This window comes from Ranitomeya imitator, chromosome 6, assembly GCF_032444005.1.
Source record: "Ranitomeya imitator isolate aRanImi1 chromosome 6, aRanImi1.pri, whole genome shotgun sequence".
NCBI lineage: Eukaryota > Metazoa > Chordata > Amphibia > Anura > Dendrobatidae > Ranitomeya > Ranitomeya imitator.
This window is the reverse complement of record NC_091287.1, coordinates 95,199,777-95,214,962: the sequence shown is the minus strand read 5'-3', so window position 1 is coordinate 95,214,962 and position 15,186 is coordinate 95,199,777. Positions and strand designations below refer to the sequence as shown.

Genomic DNA, 15,186 nt, shown 5'->3' with positions numbered 1-15,186 from the left:
TTCTCACACACTTGCAAAATGAGCAAATAATGGCTGAGCCTTTCCTGTCACCTGCTCAATGCCTGAGAATTTCTCGCACGTCACACTGATGGTCCGTGTGCTGTGCTATTTTTTCTCACCCCCATAGACTTTCATTGGCGATTCTCGGCCGAGATACGCTGACAATCGCAGCATGCTGCAATTTCACTCAGATCCTGAATACGGACGAGAAAATATCGGATGATGGGAGCTGCCCCATAGATTAACAATGGGACGAGTGCTATGCGATTTTTTTATCGCATTGCACTCGTCCGTATTGCGGTCTAGTGTGACCCCGGCCTTAGCCATACAATGCATCTCTCCCCTCCCTCCATAATGCCTGGCTATTCACTGCAGAGCTGGAGCTCCCACACAGCTCCTAATGCTGCTCCATGCACACCACATGTCTTCACTCTTCTTGGGTCCAGATGCTGCTGAGCCCACTGTGTTCTGCTCCTCTAATGCAGTAACTGCTGGTGACAGCAGGTCACAGGGCAGTCACACACAAAATGGTGCTGCCCTGTGATGCTGCCAGGGGCGGATTATCAGAGGGTCAATATGGGCGGTAGCCCAGGGCCCAGTGGTCTGGGGGGGCCCTGGGCTACCGCAGATTAACCCTCTGATAATCCTCTGTGACTGCCCGCGGGGCGGCGTTTATTTGCCCCCCGGACCCGGTGGGCAGAGAGAGGGGGCCCGCATTGGGCCCCTTCTCATCTGCTCACCGGGCCCCTTCCGGCGCTGCGGCGGTTTCCTATTGATGTGCGGGCACGCGCCCGCACATCAATAGTTAACAACAACAGCCGCCAGCCAATTGGAGGCTGGCAGCTGATGTCGGCCGCAGGCGCACACGTCGCCGGCGTCTGACGTCATTGTCAGTCGCCGGCGAGTGTGCGCTGCTGCAGGGAGCTCGCCGCCTGGAGCGCGGACAGGTGAGGAGACTGCTTGTTTTTGGTTTTTTTTTGGATCAGTTATCGGTGCGGTGGACACACTGGGGGGCAATGCCGGAGGACACACTGGGGGGCAATGCTGGAGGACACACTGGGGGGCAATGCTGGAGACACTGGGGCAGATTGGAGGACACACTGGGGGCAATGCTGGAGACACTGGGGCAGATTGGAGGACACACTGGGGGGCAATGCTGGAGGACACACTGGGGGGCAATGCTGGAGACACTGGGGCAGATTGGAGGACACACTGGGGGCAATGCTGGAGACACTGGGGCAGATTGGAGGACACACTGGGGGGCAATGCTGGAGACACTGGGGCAGATTGGAGGACACACTGGGGGCAATGCTGGAGACACTGGGGCAGATTGGAGGACACACTGGGGGGCAATGCTGGAGGACACACTGGGGGGCAATGCTGGAGACACTGGGGCAGATTGGAGGACACACTGGGGGCAATGCTGGAGACAGTAGGGCAGATTGGAGGACACACTGGGGGGCAATGCTGGAGACACTGGGGCAGATTGGAGGACACACTGGGGGCAATGCTGGAGACAGTAGGGCAGATTGGAGGACACACTGGGGGCAATGCTGGAGACAGTAGGGCAGATTGGAGGACACACTGGGGGCAATGCTGGAGACACTGGGGCAGATTGGAGGACACACTGGAAGCAATGCTGGAGACAGTAGGGCAGATTGGAGGACACACTGGGGGGCAATGCTGGAGACACTGGGGCAGATTGGAGGACACACTAAGGGCAATGCTGGAGACACTGGGGCAGATTGGAGGACACACTTGGGGCAATGCTGGAGACAGTGAGGCAGATTGGAGGACACACTGGGGGGCAATGCTGGAGACAGTGGGGCAGATTGGAGGACCCTGGGGGGGCAATGCTGGAGGACACAGTGGGGCAGATTGCTGGAGAGAGTGGGGCAGATTGCTGGAGACAGTGGGGCAGATTGCTGGAGACAGTGGGGCAGATTGCTGGAGACAGTGGGGCAGATTGCTGGAGACAGTGAGGCAGATTGGAGGACACACTGGGGGGGCAATGCTGGAGACACTGGGGCAGATGGGGGCAATGCTGGAGACAGTGGGGCAGATTGGAGGACACACTGGGGGGCAATGTTGGCGACACTGGGGCAGATTGGAGGACACACTGGGGGCAATGCTGGAGACAGTGGGGCAATGCTGGAGACAGTGGGGCAGATTGCTGGAGCACACACTGGGGGGCAATGCTGGAGGACACACTGAGGGCAATGCTGGAGACAGTGGGGCAGATTGCTGGAGACAGTGGGGCAGATTGCTGGAGACAGTGGGGCAGATTGCTGGAGACAGTGGGGCAATGCTGGAGACACTGGGGCAGATTGCTGGAGGACACACTGGGGGCAGATTGCTGGAGACACTGGGGGCAGATTGCTGGAGACACTGGGGCAGATGATTGCTGGAGACACTGGGGCAGATGATTGCTGGAGACACTGGGGCAGATGATTGCTGGAGACACTGGGGCAGATGATTGCTGGACACACTGGGGCAATGCTGGATACACTGGGGCAGATGATTGCTGGACACACTGGGGCAATGCTGGAGACACTGGGCCAGATTGCTGGACACACTGGTGGTAATATGCTGGACACACTGGGGCAGATTGCTGGACACACTGTCTGGGGGCAATATGCTGGACATACTGGGGCAGATTGCTGGACACACTGGGGGTAATATGCTGGACACACTGGGGGTAATATGCTGGACACACTGGGGGCAGGACTGGAGGCATGGGCAGAATGTAGACACGGGGCATGATTGGAGACATGGGGTAGGATTGGATCATGGGGCAGGATGGATACGATGGAGACAGATGGGGCAGGATGTGAAGATCATATGGGGTAGAATGGATACTCATGAGTGCAGGATGGGAGAACATATGGCTGGAGCCAGGAATGAGATAAACGGAGCCAGGGTGGGGAATATTATTACCATAGGGGCTAATTAAGGGATATTATTACTGCAGTGATGTATTTATTTTATTTTTTGAGTATACTGTTTTAAATGGGGGAGCGGTCCTGTTACTGTGCAGAGTGACACTATATCGCCTTTTTTTCTTCATGTGGTGTAATGTAGAAGTTGTGAAAAATTAAGTAATGTGTTCTGCAAGTGGAGCTCGAGATAACTGTGTTATTTCCTGCAGAAACGAGTCCTGGCTGGAAGAAATGATGGCAGTCTGTGCTGGATGAAAGATGAAGGAGTTCACCTAGAGACATCACTGGTGAGTCAGTGTTGCCTATACACTGACACTATACACTGTATACTATATACAGCGGTCCTGTGTACAATGTCACCAGTGATCACTGTATTACCTCTACACAGACACTGCATACTAAGTACAGATCTCCTGTGAATACTGGCACTTATGGTGATAGTATTGTGTTTTTGTTTTTTTATTACTGATCAGTATTGTGGCACTCAGTCACTATGTGGTGGTAATATGTGGTCTGGAAATGGTGTTGTGGTATTTGTCCCTTGTATGTGCTATTTGGTCACCAAGTGGTAATATGTGGTCTTGACATGGTGCGGTGGTATTTGTTCCTTATATGTGATATTATTCGATCACTGTGGTTGTAATTTGTGGTCTGGTCATGGTGCGGTTGTATTTGTTCCTTGTATGTGATATTATTGGTCAAGATATACCTAAATTGTATTGCAGATTTTAACAAATATTTAATAGGTTACAGTAGAGTAGGGCCCGGCCATTTTTCTGGTATAATCTGGTTCGGGTATATCATGACCCCCGTCACATGACCCCCGTCACATGACCCCCGTCACATGACCCCCGTCACATGACCCCCGTCACATGACCCCCGTCACATGACCCCCGTCACATGACCGGGGGGGCCCACAGTGTGTGAACAGCCCGGGGCCCTGGCTACCCTTAATCCACCCCTGGATGCTGCTCTTCATTCTTACTGTTGGAGCAGTAACTGCTGACATCACCATTTCCCTCCCCTTTTGGGTGGTCTAATATCCCTGGGGCAGAGCTGCTAAATCTTACTATAGCTGCTTGAGGTCTAAAACGGAAAATGCTCCCCCTAGTGGTAAATATGCATATTTGTAGAAAAATATATAATATTTTTCATATAGAAATGTTTGCAAACAGTGCAAACATTGCAATAATACATTTTAATTACTATTTTAAGCTTAATTTCACAAAAAAAACAAAATACAAGAAAATTGGTGGCACCTTCCCTTTAAGACGTTATTCTCTCTTGTTGCACAGGATTGAATTCCTAATCTGAGCATTAAAGAATTAGTACAACCACCAGCCAAAAAAGTTGGAGAGGAGACTTTCAGAGACGAATGAACTTTCCATAGAGAGGGGATAAATGTTTTATTGCCATCAGTCTTACTCATCACCTTATACATGGTGCCTTTTGATCTTGTGCCTATTTTGCAGTACTTTTACCTGGTAACTTACACATCAATGGTGAAAAATGTAGTTGTGATTTTCAGTAACAATAGTTCTGGAACAATTTTCCTAAAAACTCAAATTGACCACATCCGTTTACATGTTGGTTTTGTGATACTAAACAGTACTACCTCCATGTGTGAATGAACTCAACGATCCATGTATGTATCAAAAATGATCATCTGCATGGCGGCAACAGAATCCATATCAGAAGTTAAAAGTTATACATTTTTTCATTTCATTTGAAAGTATTAACTATTCGCAACATGTCAAAAAGTTGGTCGTGGGCTATCTCTGCCATTGTGTAGCATCTCCTTTACCTTTTAAAACAGTCTGTAAATGTCTGAGGCCAATTGCTGGAGTTTTGGGGAGAGGAGTGTTGTCCCATTCTCATCTGATGTAAGATTCTAGCGGCTCAACAGTCCTAGGTTGTCTTTGATAGATTTTTTGTTTTAAAATGCATCAAATGTTTTCTGTTGGTAAAATGTATGGACTGCAGGTGGCCACCTCATCACCCAAACTCTTCTTCCGCAAAGCCAAGGTATTATGATGGATGCAGTATGTGGTTTAGAACGGTCTTTCTGAAATTTGCAAGGGCTTCCCTGAAGTAGACATTGCCTGGATGGGAATATATGTTGCTGTAAAAGCTCTATATAATGCTCCGCATTGATATGTCATTCAAGATACATAAGCTGTCCATGGTACAGGCATAAATGTAACCCATCCCTTCAGAGATGTATGGTCTTGAACTGCGCCCTGATAACTAATGGACCCTCTACTCATGATCCCGCAAAACACTGCGTTCTTGTTTTCCTTAAAGAATTTCACATTTTGATTCATCTGAACATGGAACAATTTACTATTTTGCCTCAGCCCATTTTAAATGAGCTTTGACCCAGAGAACACATATGGCTTCTCCTTTGCATGATAAAGCTTTAATTTGCATTTGTGCATTGCACGGCAAACTGTGTTCCCCCAAAAATTGATTTCAGGAAGTATTAAAGAGCCCATGCAGTGAATCCTGCTTGTTTTTAATGCCACCTGAGGGCCAGTAGATGAGCATCCAATATTAACCACTGGCCTTGTCCCTTATGCACGTGGCTTCCACCAGAATATTTGAATATTTTGATATTATGCAGTGTAGATGGTGGGATATTTAAAATCTTTGCAATTTTTTTAACGAGGAACATTTTTCTGACATTGTTCCACAATTTTTAGATGCAGGTTTTGGATGCAGTTTTTCACAGACTAATGAATCTCTGACTATCTTTGCTTTTGAGAGACTCTGCCTTTTTACACACAGTTATTGTTACAATAATGGTGGAGCACAACTGGAATTCAATGGCCAGAGGGGCACGAGCAGAACACTGCAAGAGGTAGTTAAGGTTCTTGGTAGTAGCACTAGAAATAAGAGAAACAATTCAGAGAAGATTAAAAAAGTCAAATTAAAGATGTTTTTTAGGAGCTAAAGACTAAACTAAACTAGACTAAAGGCTAGACACAAAACTCAAGCAATCAGTGAGAGCTCCATGTTGTGTTAAATAAGCCCAAACACGAAAAAAAAATTGGCTTCCACAGGTAAAACATCGTCCATCTTGGTAAAGGGCAATTAAAGACACACAGTAAATGCCTCCAGTGGTAAGAAGTAGAAATGCAGCACAATTTCTGAATGTGAATAATAGACGCCACAAGTGATCAATCCGCAGAAACACAAGAATTTCCTGATGTGACTTAGTTGACCCTCCAGCTGCTTTTCATTGGTACCACTTACTTTTGTTTAAGTTATTTGCTAACCCTGACCCAACTTTTTTGACATTTGTTGCTGCCATCAATTTCTAATTGAGTTAATTTTCTTTTTTTCTGAATTAAAGTACTCTTCCAAATAAACTTGTATCTTGCGCAGAATACCTTCGCAATCTGCTACCATTCAAAGACAGCAATTGCAGCCGTATAGTGCAGTTTTGTAGTGCCCAGAACAAAGTACAAGGCAAGTAATTTGTGCCCCTAACCCATGGATCATTAATCCATCAGTCCAGTATTGAGTGCCTTATTCTCTAAGCAGAGATACTGTATTTTAAGAAAATACTGATGGAATTATTGTTTGCCCTTTGACCCTCTCTTTTTCAGCTTTTGCTCAAACTTGTCACAAATTTTAAAAATAGTAATAAATTGTTTTCATTTTTATAACATTTTTTGTATAACTTTTATTACTCTAACATTATCGTAGTTCTAACCTTATTCCCATCATATTCTATCCTTAACCCTAGTCCCAGCCCTAACTGTAGTCTAGCCCTAACTTTAGTTCTATCCATAAACCCTAAACCTTGCACATTAACCCTAGTCCTAGTCCTAACTCTTGTCCTGGTTAGAAAAAGTACATGAAAAAAATAACATTTACTATAACTTAAGGATCTTTCACAGAAGACACTTTTTTAAATTTGAGAAATTGGGATTCTGTCTGTCTTTTCACAAAATTACAACAGAAAGCAGAGAGATATGTCGTCATGCTGCTGTGGTCTGGATAGACAGCGACCAAGAAGACAAAACTCACTTCTTTAAACTTTATCACCTCATTGACTGCTGGGTGGACACTCACTGTGCCTGGTGCTGCTCCAAGAATAAGAGGCTCTATGAAATGGAGTCCTGGATTATTTAACAGTGGAGGCAAGAGAGGACATCATTTTGTGCCCCCAGAGAAATTGGAACATTGTCCTTTTTTCATCCCTTTCCCCCGCAAGCTACACTACAAAGTGCCCACTGGTCATTTATATAAATGTGTCGGGACTCTGTGTGGCACCATACAGGATCTTTGTTTCTAGCTTGACAAGATGCAAGGATTGTTAGATTACGCTTTAAAGGGAAGCTTAATACTCCAAATAATTAGCAAGTTTCCTAGGTGAGAATGCCAATGTAATATGCCATTTCCACTTCCTGCCGCCTTTAACTTAAAAATATTTCACGGATCCGTACATTCCTAAACCAAGAATCTGCAAAAACCCTAGTCCATGCCCTCATCATCTCCCGCCTCGACTACTGTAACCTCCTGCTCTGTGGCCTCCCCTCTAACACTCTCGCACCCCTCCAATCTATTCTAAACTCAGCTGCCCGACTAATCCACCTGTCCCCCCGCTATTCCCCGGCCTCTCCCCTCTGTCAATCCCTTCACTGGCTCCCCATTACCCAGAGACTCCAGTACAAAAGCCTAACCATGACGTACAAACCCATCCACAACTACATCTGTGACCTCATCTCCCGGTACTTTCCTGCACGCAGCTTCCGATCCTCACAAGATCTCCTTCTCTACTCCCCTCTTATCTCCTCTTCCCACAATCATATTCAAAGATTTTTCTTGCGCATCCCCCCTCCTCTGGAACTCTCTACCGCAACATATCAGACTCTCACCTACCATCAAAACCTTCAAAGAGAACCTGAAGGCCTACCTCTTCCGGCAAGCCAACAACCTGCAGTAACCACCGATCGACCAAACCACTGCATGACCAGCTCTATCCTCACCTACTGTATCCTCACCTATCCCTTGTAGATTGTGACCCCTCGCGGGCAGGGTCCTCTCTCCTCATGTATTAGTTGTGACTTGTATTGTTCAAGATTATTGTACTTGTTTTTATTATGTATACCCCTCCTCACATGTAAAGCGCCATGGAATAGATGGCGCTATAATAAATAATAATAATAATAATATGTAGTCCAATAGAACATGTCACTATTTTTGCTATTGGAGGTTGAGACTGGGGGGGGGGTGTTTTACTAGTAAACATTACTGCAGAATCAGATACTATTAAAATGGAATGAAATAATCAGAGTATGTAAATGAGTGCGACAAGATCAGGAATCCATGTTATTCATGAGCCTGAAACGTCTCGTGCTCACCAGTCTCTGACAGCTATTTTACATCTTCATAGAGGTCACCACCCTTACAGCACCACTTACAAAACCCTTACAGCACCACTCCTGTCAATCAGAAGATGGTGGGAGGACAAGCTTCCCGCTCAAGACAGGCACTTGGACTTGTGGCACTCATTTACACTAAGCCATCATTGATATACCATTTCCTCCATTATTCCACCTCAAATAAGCATATCCTACTGTTCAATACCTAAAATCTAACATGGTGGCCATCTAGGGAACCCATTCTGAGTTTGGTTATATGATTGGGGGGTTTAGGAATATGGAGTGTATTTTGGGGATTGTTAAGACCACTGGGTTTTAGGCACAATAGTGTATACTGGCATGGTGTTTTCAGTAGTTTACAAGAAATAGTGGCTTGGACAAGGGCAAGAAACGTGGTAGGTTAGTTTACGTAGCCACATGTGAAGGTAACAGTTTGTTTCAGCAGTGAGAACGCATCAGACTGAGCCAGGCAGAAGCCCAAGCATCGCAGTGCGCTGTAAGTACACAGTTTAAGTAGCCACATGTGAGGGTAACACTGTTTGTTCCATGTCGTGTACTTTCAAATTTTCTACGTTGAATCAGAATCCATGAAAAGCCAAATATTAATGTGAAATTAATTATCGCTTGGAATCACATAACAAACGGGACGGAGATGAAAAACATAAACGCAATACTCACAGTATGATTTCCAAATGGGGGGCTGGTATTCCTCTGCATCTAGAAACAAAAAGAAATCAATCCATTACTTGACTGTGCTGGGAAGTGAACAGATTATCAGATTCAAGGCTATCCTGCGGGAATGGCTTTAGGTTAGAAAGACAGACATATTGATAAGACACATACACTCAGAAAGCAATACACCTGCATTATATTCCTACAGGTCAAATAAATAAATATTACGGTAATTTAGGCAGCTTGAATGCTACAGACGTAAACTGTGCCTGACATATATTTGTTTAATTATTTTGTGAAGGGTCTTTGGGAAACCCTTGAGAAAACGCATTTATTATTGCTTTACTAGGACACAATTATTTGTAGCACATGAAAAACACTAACATGAACCAAAAATACAAATCTATATGAACATATAGCTTTGAAAATTTGCCCCCAACTAGGTAATACCTTCTTAAAATTATGCCATCCTATCCGCAAAACTGGACCTTGCTAGAGAAATGTCGTCTAAAGGTACCGTCACATTTAGCGATGCTGCAGCGATATAGACAACGATGCCGATCGCTGCAGCGTCGCTGTTTAGTCGTTGTGTGGTCGCTGGAGAGCTGTCACACAGACAGCTCTCCAGCGACCAACGATGCCGACGTCCCCGGGTAACCAGGGTAAACATCGGGTTACTAAGCGCAGGGCCGCGCTTAGTAACCCGATGTTTACCCTGGTTACCATTGTAAAAGTTAAAAAAACAAACAGTATATACTCACATTCCGGTGACTGTCCCCCGGCGTCAGCTTCCCTGCACTGTGTCAGCGCCGGCCGACCGTAAAGCAGAGGTGACGTCACCGCTGGGTGACGTCACCGCTGTGCTCTGCTTTACGGCCGGCCGGCGCTGTCACAGTCAGTGGTTACCAGTCAACACATCGCTGGATCGGCATCACACACGCCGATTCAGCGATGACAGCGGGTGATCAGCGACCAAAAAAAAGGTCCTGATCATTCCCAGCGACCAACGATCTCCCAGCTGGGGCCTGATCGTTGGTCGCTGTCACACATAACGATTTCGTTAACGATATCGTTGCTACATCACAAAAAGCAACTATATCGTTAACAAAATCGTTATGTGTGAAGGTACCTTTACATACTTACATAGTAATTAATGAAGGACTAGGCCACCAAGTAGAAAAAGCCTCTCTGTAGGGGCTCTCTGCACTGGATAAAAGTGGGGGTCCTAAATAGAAATGCCTACAACCATAACATTCATACACACACCAACAGGGAATACGAATATATGCTGGTTACTTGGCAGGGGAAGCACATCCTCTATAATCCCATCCAAAGAATTAATGAGAACTGCAACCTAAATCCTCCCTAGGAACCTGGATGGGCTTCAGGTGTTGGGGGCCATCCGGCACCGCCATAGTGGGCACAGATTGGGTTGCCGCGGGTTAGTATATGCTGCGTCGGCTCAGATTTGCCTAGTGGTGACAGCAGCCCAGGCAGGGACTGTAGGCATCTTAGTAGGATAAGACAATGAATCTTTTTAAGGAGCAATAATACAATTTCCACCCAATTGGTATTTTTCCAAGTGGAATCAGTTTTGTTACCCTTCAGGTAAATAATATGAAGCATTCTGTTCTAACTTTGCTCATCTCATACTTTTACTGTAACTCATACACATTATCGTACACAGTCACCAAATCTAATTTACTTACAGAAATGGATCTCATTATTTACGATTCCATGAAGACGTGCATTCAGCCAACGCAGTTCATGACCACTGCCAGTTATGCGGCAAAGAATAGATGGATAACTTCTTCTGACCACTGCAGGCTCTGCACAACGCTGAAGATTAAATCCATATGTCACTGTTGTTTTCAAATTATATTTAGTCTCCGGCTCTCCGCGCATTGAAAAAGGCAGACAAAGTAATAACTACAGTAATGGTTTATACGTGCCGGGTAAGAGTGACTTTCCATAAAAACATGGGACGTCTCTGTACTCTTAACAACTTCAACCAAAAAGCGCTCACATTATTCTGGACATGTCACATTTTTTTAAGATTTGTCTATACTGCTTTATATATAGCAAGCATTGATCCTTATCTAAACCAGTGGTATATGATAAGGCCTGGTTTGACTGATGTTTGGCGTAGGTTGCTGATGGTATCAGCAATATGGTCTAAATTTGATCATATACACATTGGGTGCTTTCACATTGTGTTCTGTGTCCCCTTCGAGTCATACATCCAAAATCCCCAACAAAACGGGGCACAGACGCATGTTTCAATGGGGCCAATAGACTGCAATGGTGACAACAGAGCGAACATGCGCTCTGCAGTGCACTTGTTTCGGGAGAGTACGCCTACTGGAGTCTGAGTGTTCTTTAGGCGTATACTTCTGGGAACAGTGCATGGCAGAGCGCACATTCACCACTGCGGTCTATTGGCCCATTTCAGTTAATTTTTTTTTTTTTTGCATTGGCGGGATAAACATATATTTCATTAGTTCAAACCAAATACTTTATTTTTTTTTACTTTTTAGATTTAGTTTGTGTTTGGAAAAGTGGTGATTTGTACTTTTTGTATTTCTGTTTTTTAAATACCATTCATCATTTTTTGCATTACTTTAAAGGGAACCTGTCAGTAAGATAAAACCTCCTAAACCATCTATATGGGCATGCAGGTCACAGAAAGCTGTGATCCAAAGTCTTGGTCCAGAGAAATCCATGTTTTTCTTATACACTGTGTGCAGAATTATTAGGCAAGTTGTATTTTAGAGGATTATTTTTATTATTGATCAACAACTATGTTCTCAATCAACCCAAAAGACTCAAATATCAAAGCTTAATATTTTTGGAAGTTGGAGTGTTTTTTTTTTTAGATTTGGCTATCTTAGGAGGATATCTGTTTGTACAGGTAACTATTAGGCCGGGGTCACACTAGAATGTTTTACGGACGTATGAGAGGCGCAAAAACTATGCATTGCACACGGACCAATGATTCTTTATGGGGCAGCTCCTATCTGGCGTATATTACGCATCTGTATTTTACGGCCGTACAAAATCGCAGCATGCTGCGTTTGTCAGCGTATTGCGCAAAAAATCCACCAATGAAAGTCTATGGGGGCGAGAAAAATACGGATTACACACGGACCAGCAGTGTGACTTGCGAGAAATACGCACTGGTGTTCTATAGAAAAGCTGGCAGTTCAGTGCGGTGCACAGTAAAATCACACTGACAGCTTACAATAGAATAGCTAAAATAAATGTCTACACATAGTATAGGAATATATATATATACATATATATATATATATATATATATATCAGTGAGACATATATATATATATTTATATATATATATATATTTATATTTCATAGAGCGCTAGATAGCAGAAAAGCCGGTAATTCAATTACCGGCATTTGCTATCTCCTTCCTCAACCCGACATGACATGAGACATGGTTTACATACAGTAAGCCATTTCATATCCCTTTTTTTTTTGCATATTCCTCACTACTAATGTTAGTAGAGTCTGTGTGCAAAATTTGGGGGCTCTAGCTGTTAAAATAAAGCCACCAAATAAATTGAATTACCAGCTTTTCTGCTATCTTGCGCTCTATGAAACATATATATATACTGGCTATTGAACCCGTTCTACGCCCGGGTGGCGAGCATTTATATTGGTATATGGTCTCCATCCTGGTATGTGCTGCTCCATCCTGCTTCCCCATCCTGTCATGTGCTGCACCCATCCTGCGTCCCCATCCTGTCATGTGCTGCACCCATCCTGCGTCCCCATCCTGTCATGTGCTGCTCCATCCTGCGTTCCCATCCTGTCATGTGCTGCACCCATCCTGCGTCCCCATCCTGTCATGTGCTGCACCCATCCTGCGTCCCCATCCTGTCATGTGCTGCACCCATCCTGCGCCCCAATCCTGTCATGTGCTGCACCCATCCTGCGTCCCCATCCTGTCATGTGTTGCACCCATCCTGCGTCCCCATCCTGTCATGTGCTGCACCCATCCTGTCATGTGCTGCGTCCCCATCCTGGTATCTGCTGCACCCATCCTGCGTCCCCATCCTGTCATGTGCTGCACCAATCCTGCGTCCCCATCCTGTCATGTGCTGCACCCATCCTGCGTCCCCATCCTGTCATGTGCTGCACCCATCCTGCGCCCCCATCCTGTCATGTGTTGCACCCATCCTGCGTCCCCATCCTGTCATGTGCTGCACCCATCCTGCGTCCCCATCCTGTCATGTGCTGCACCCATCCTGCGTCCCCATCCTGGTTTGTGCTGCACCCATCCTTCGTCCCCATCCTGTCATGTGCTGCACCCATCCTGCGTCCCCATCCTGTCATGTGCTGCAACCATCCTGTGTCCCCATCCTGGTATGTGCTGCACCCATCCTGCGTCCCCATCCTGGTATGTGCTGCACCCATCCTGCATCCCCATCCTGTCATGTGCTGCACCCATCCTGGTATGTGCTGCAACCATCCTGCGTCCCCATCTTGCGTCCCCATCCTGGTATGTGCTGCAACCATCCTGCGTCCCCATCCTGCGTCCCCATCCTGGTATGTGCTGCAACCATCCTGTGTCCCCATCCTGTCATGTGCTGCACCCATCCGGGGGCCTGAGCAGGCGGGGACACCGGCGCGCTGTGGGGGTCAGGTGCCGGTATCGCCGCCAGCTCAGGCCCCCCAGCACTTACTATACTCACCTGTCTGTCCCGATCCAGCGCTGCGCGCCGCCATCTTCCCGGTCTCCTGGCTGTGACTGTTCAGTCAGAGGGCGGCGCCGGCGCGCATTAAGCGCGTCATCGCGCCCTCTGAACTGAAGGTCACAGGCCGAAGACCAGGAAGATGGCGGCGCTCAGCGGTGGCACGCAGGACAGGTGAATATGGCCGATACTCACCCTCCTGGCGGTCCCTGCTTCTCTGTTGGAGATCGCGGTGTGCGTTCAGTGTGAACGCATACCGCGATCTCCCGGGAGCGTCACTCTGTGAGGCCCAGACTGCGCTGGCGCTTGTGCCTGCGCAGTCTATAAAGGCTTCGGACAGAGTGATGCTCCCAGCGTTATATTATAGATATGTGTCACTGATATATATATATATATATACTGTATATATGTTTTAACGAATATTTCAGCCCATGGATCCATTCTATGTCCATTTTGCAAGCCTGCGAGAAAATATCGCAGTACGGATGCCATACGGATTACATGCGGAGGTTTACATGCTTAAAATACGCAGCCACACCCTGCCTACGGATGACATATGGATCACTGTTTTGGGATCATTTCTGCGTATTATGCATGTAAAATACGGACCGTATTTCCCTACGCTGAGTGTGACTCCAGCCTTACTGTGCAGAATTATTAGGCAACTTAATAAAAACCAAATATATTCCCATCTCACTTGTTTATTTTCACCAGGTAAACCAATATCACTGCACAAAATTTAGAAATAAACATTTCTGACATGCAAAAACAAAACCATCCAAAATTAGTGACCAATATAGCCACCTTTCTTCATGATGACACTAACAGCCTTCCATCCATAGATTCTGTCAGTTGCTTGATCTGTTTACGATCAACATTGCGTGCAGCAGCCACCACAGCCTCCCAGACACTGTTCCCAGAGGTGGACTGTTTTCCCTCCCTGTAGATCTCACATTTTATGATGGACCGTAGGTTCTCTATGAGGATCAGATCAGGTGAACAAGGGGACCATGTCATTATTTTTTCTTCTTTGAGACCTTTACTGGCCAGCCACGCTGTGGAGTAGTTGGAGGCATGTGATGGAGCATTGTCCTGCATGAAAATAATGTTTTTCTTGAAAGATACCGACTTCTTCCTGTACCACTGCTTGAAGAAGTTGTCTTCCAGAAAATTGCAGTAGATCTGGGAGTTGAGCTTCAATCCATCCTCGACCTGAAAAGGTCCCACAAGTTCATCTTTAATGATACCAGCCCATACCAGTAACCCCACCACCACCTTGCTGGGTCTGAGTCAGAGTGGAGCTCTCTGCCCTTTACTGATCCAGCCTCTGGCCCATCCATCTGGCCCATAAAGAGTCAGTCTCATTTCATCAGTCCATAAAACCTTTGAAAAGTCAGTCTTAAGATATTTCTTGGCCCAGTCTTGACGTTTTATCTTATGTTTCTTGTTCAAAGGTGGTCGTTTTTC

General features: G+C 46.0%; 1 protein-coding gene across 1 annotated transcript in view; it reads right to left on the bottom strand.

The window, feature by feature from the left end:
* CHN2 (chimerin 2) overlaps positions 1-15,186 on the bottom strand; it is a 476,488-nt gene that overhangs the window by 236,801 nt on the left and 224,501 nt on the right. Inside the window, exon 2 of the mRNA XM_069729934.1 lies at positions 9,011-9,049. Coding sequence (XP_069586035.1) covers positions 9,011-9,049 — 39 coding nt within the window. The remainder of the gene's footprint in view (positions 1-9,010; positions 9,050-15,186) is intronic.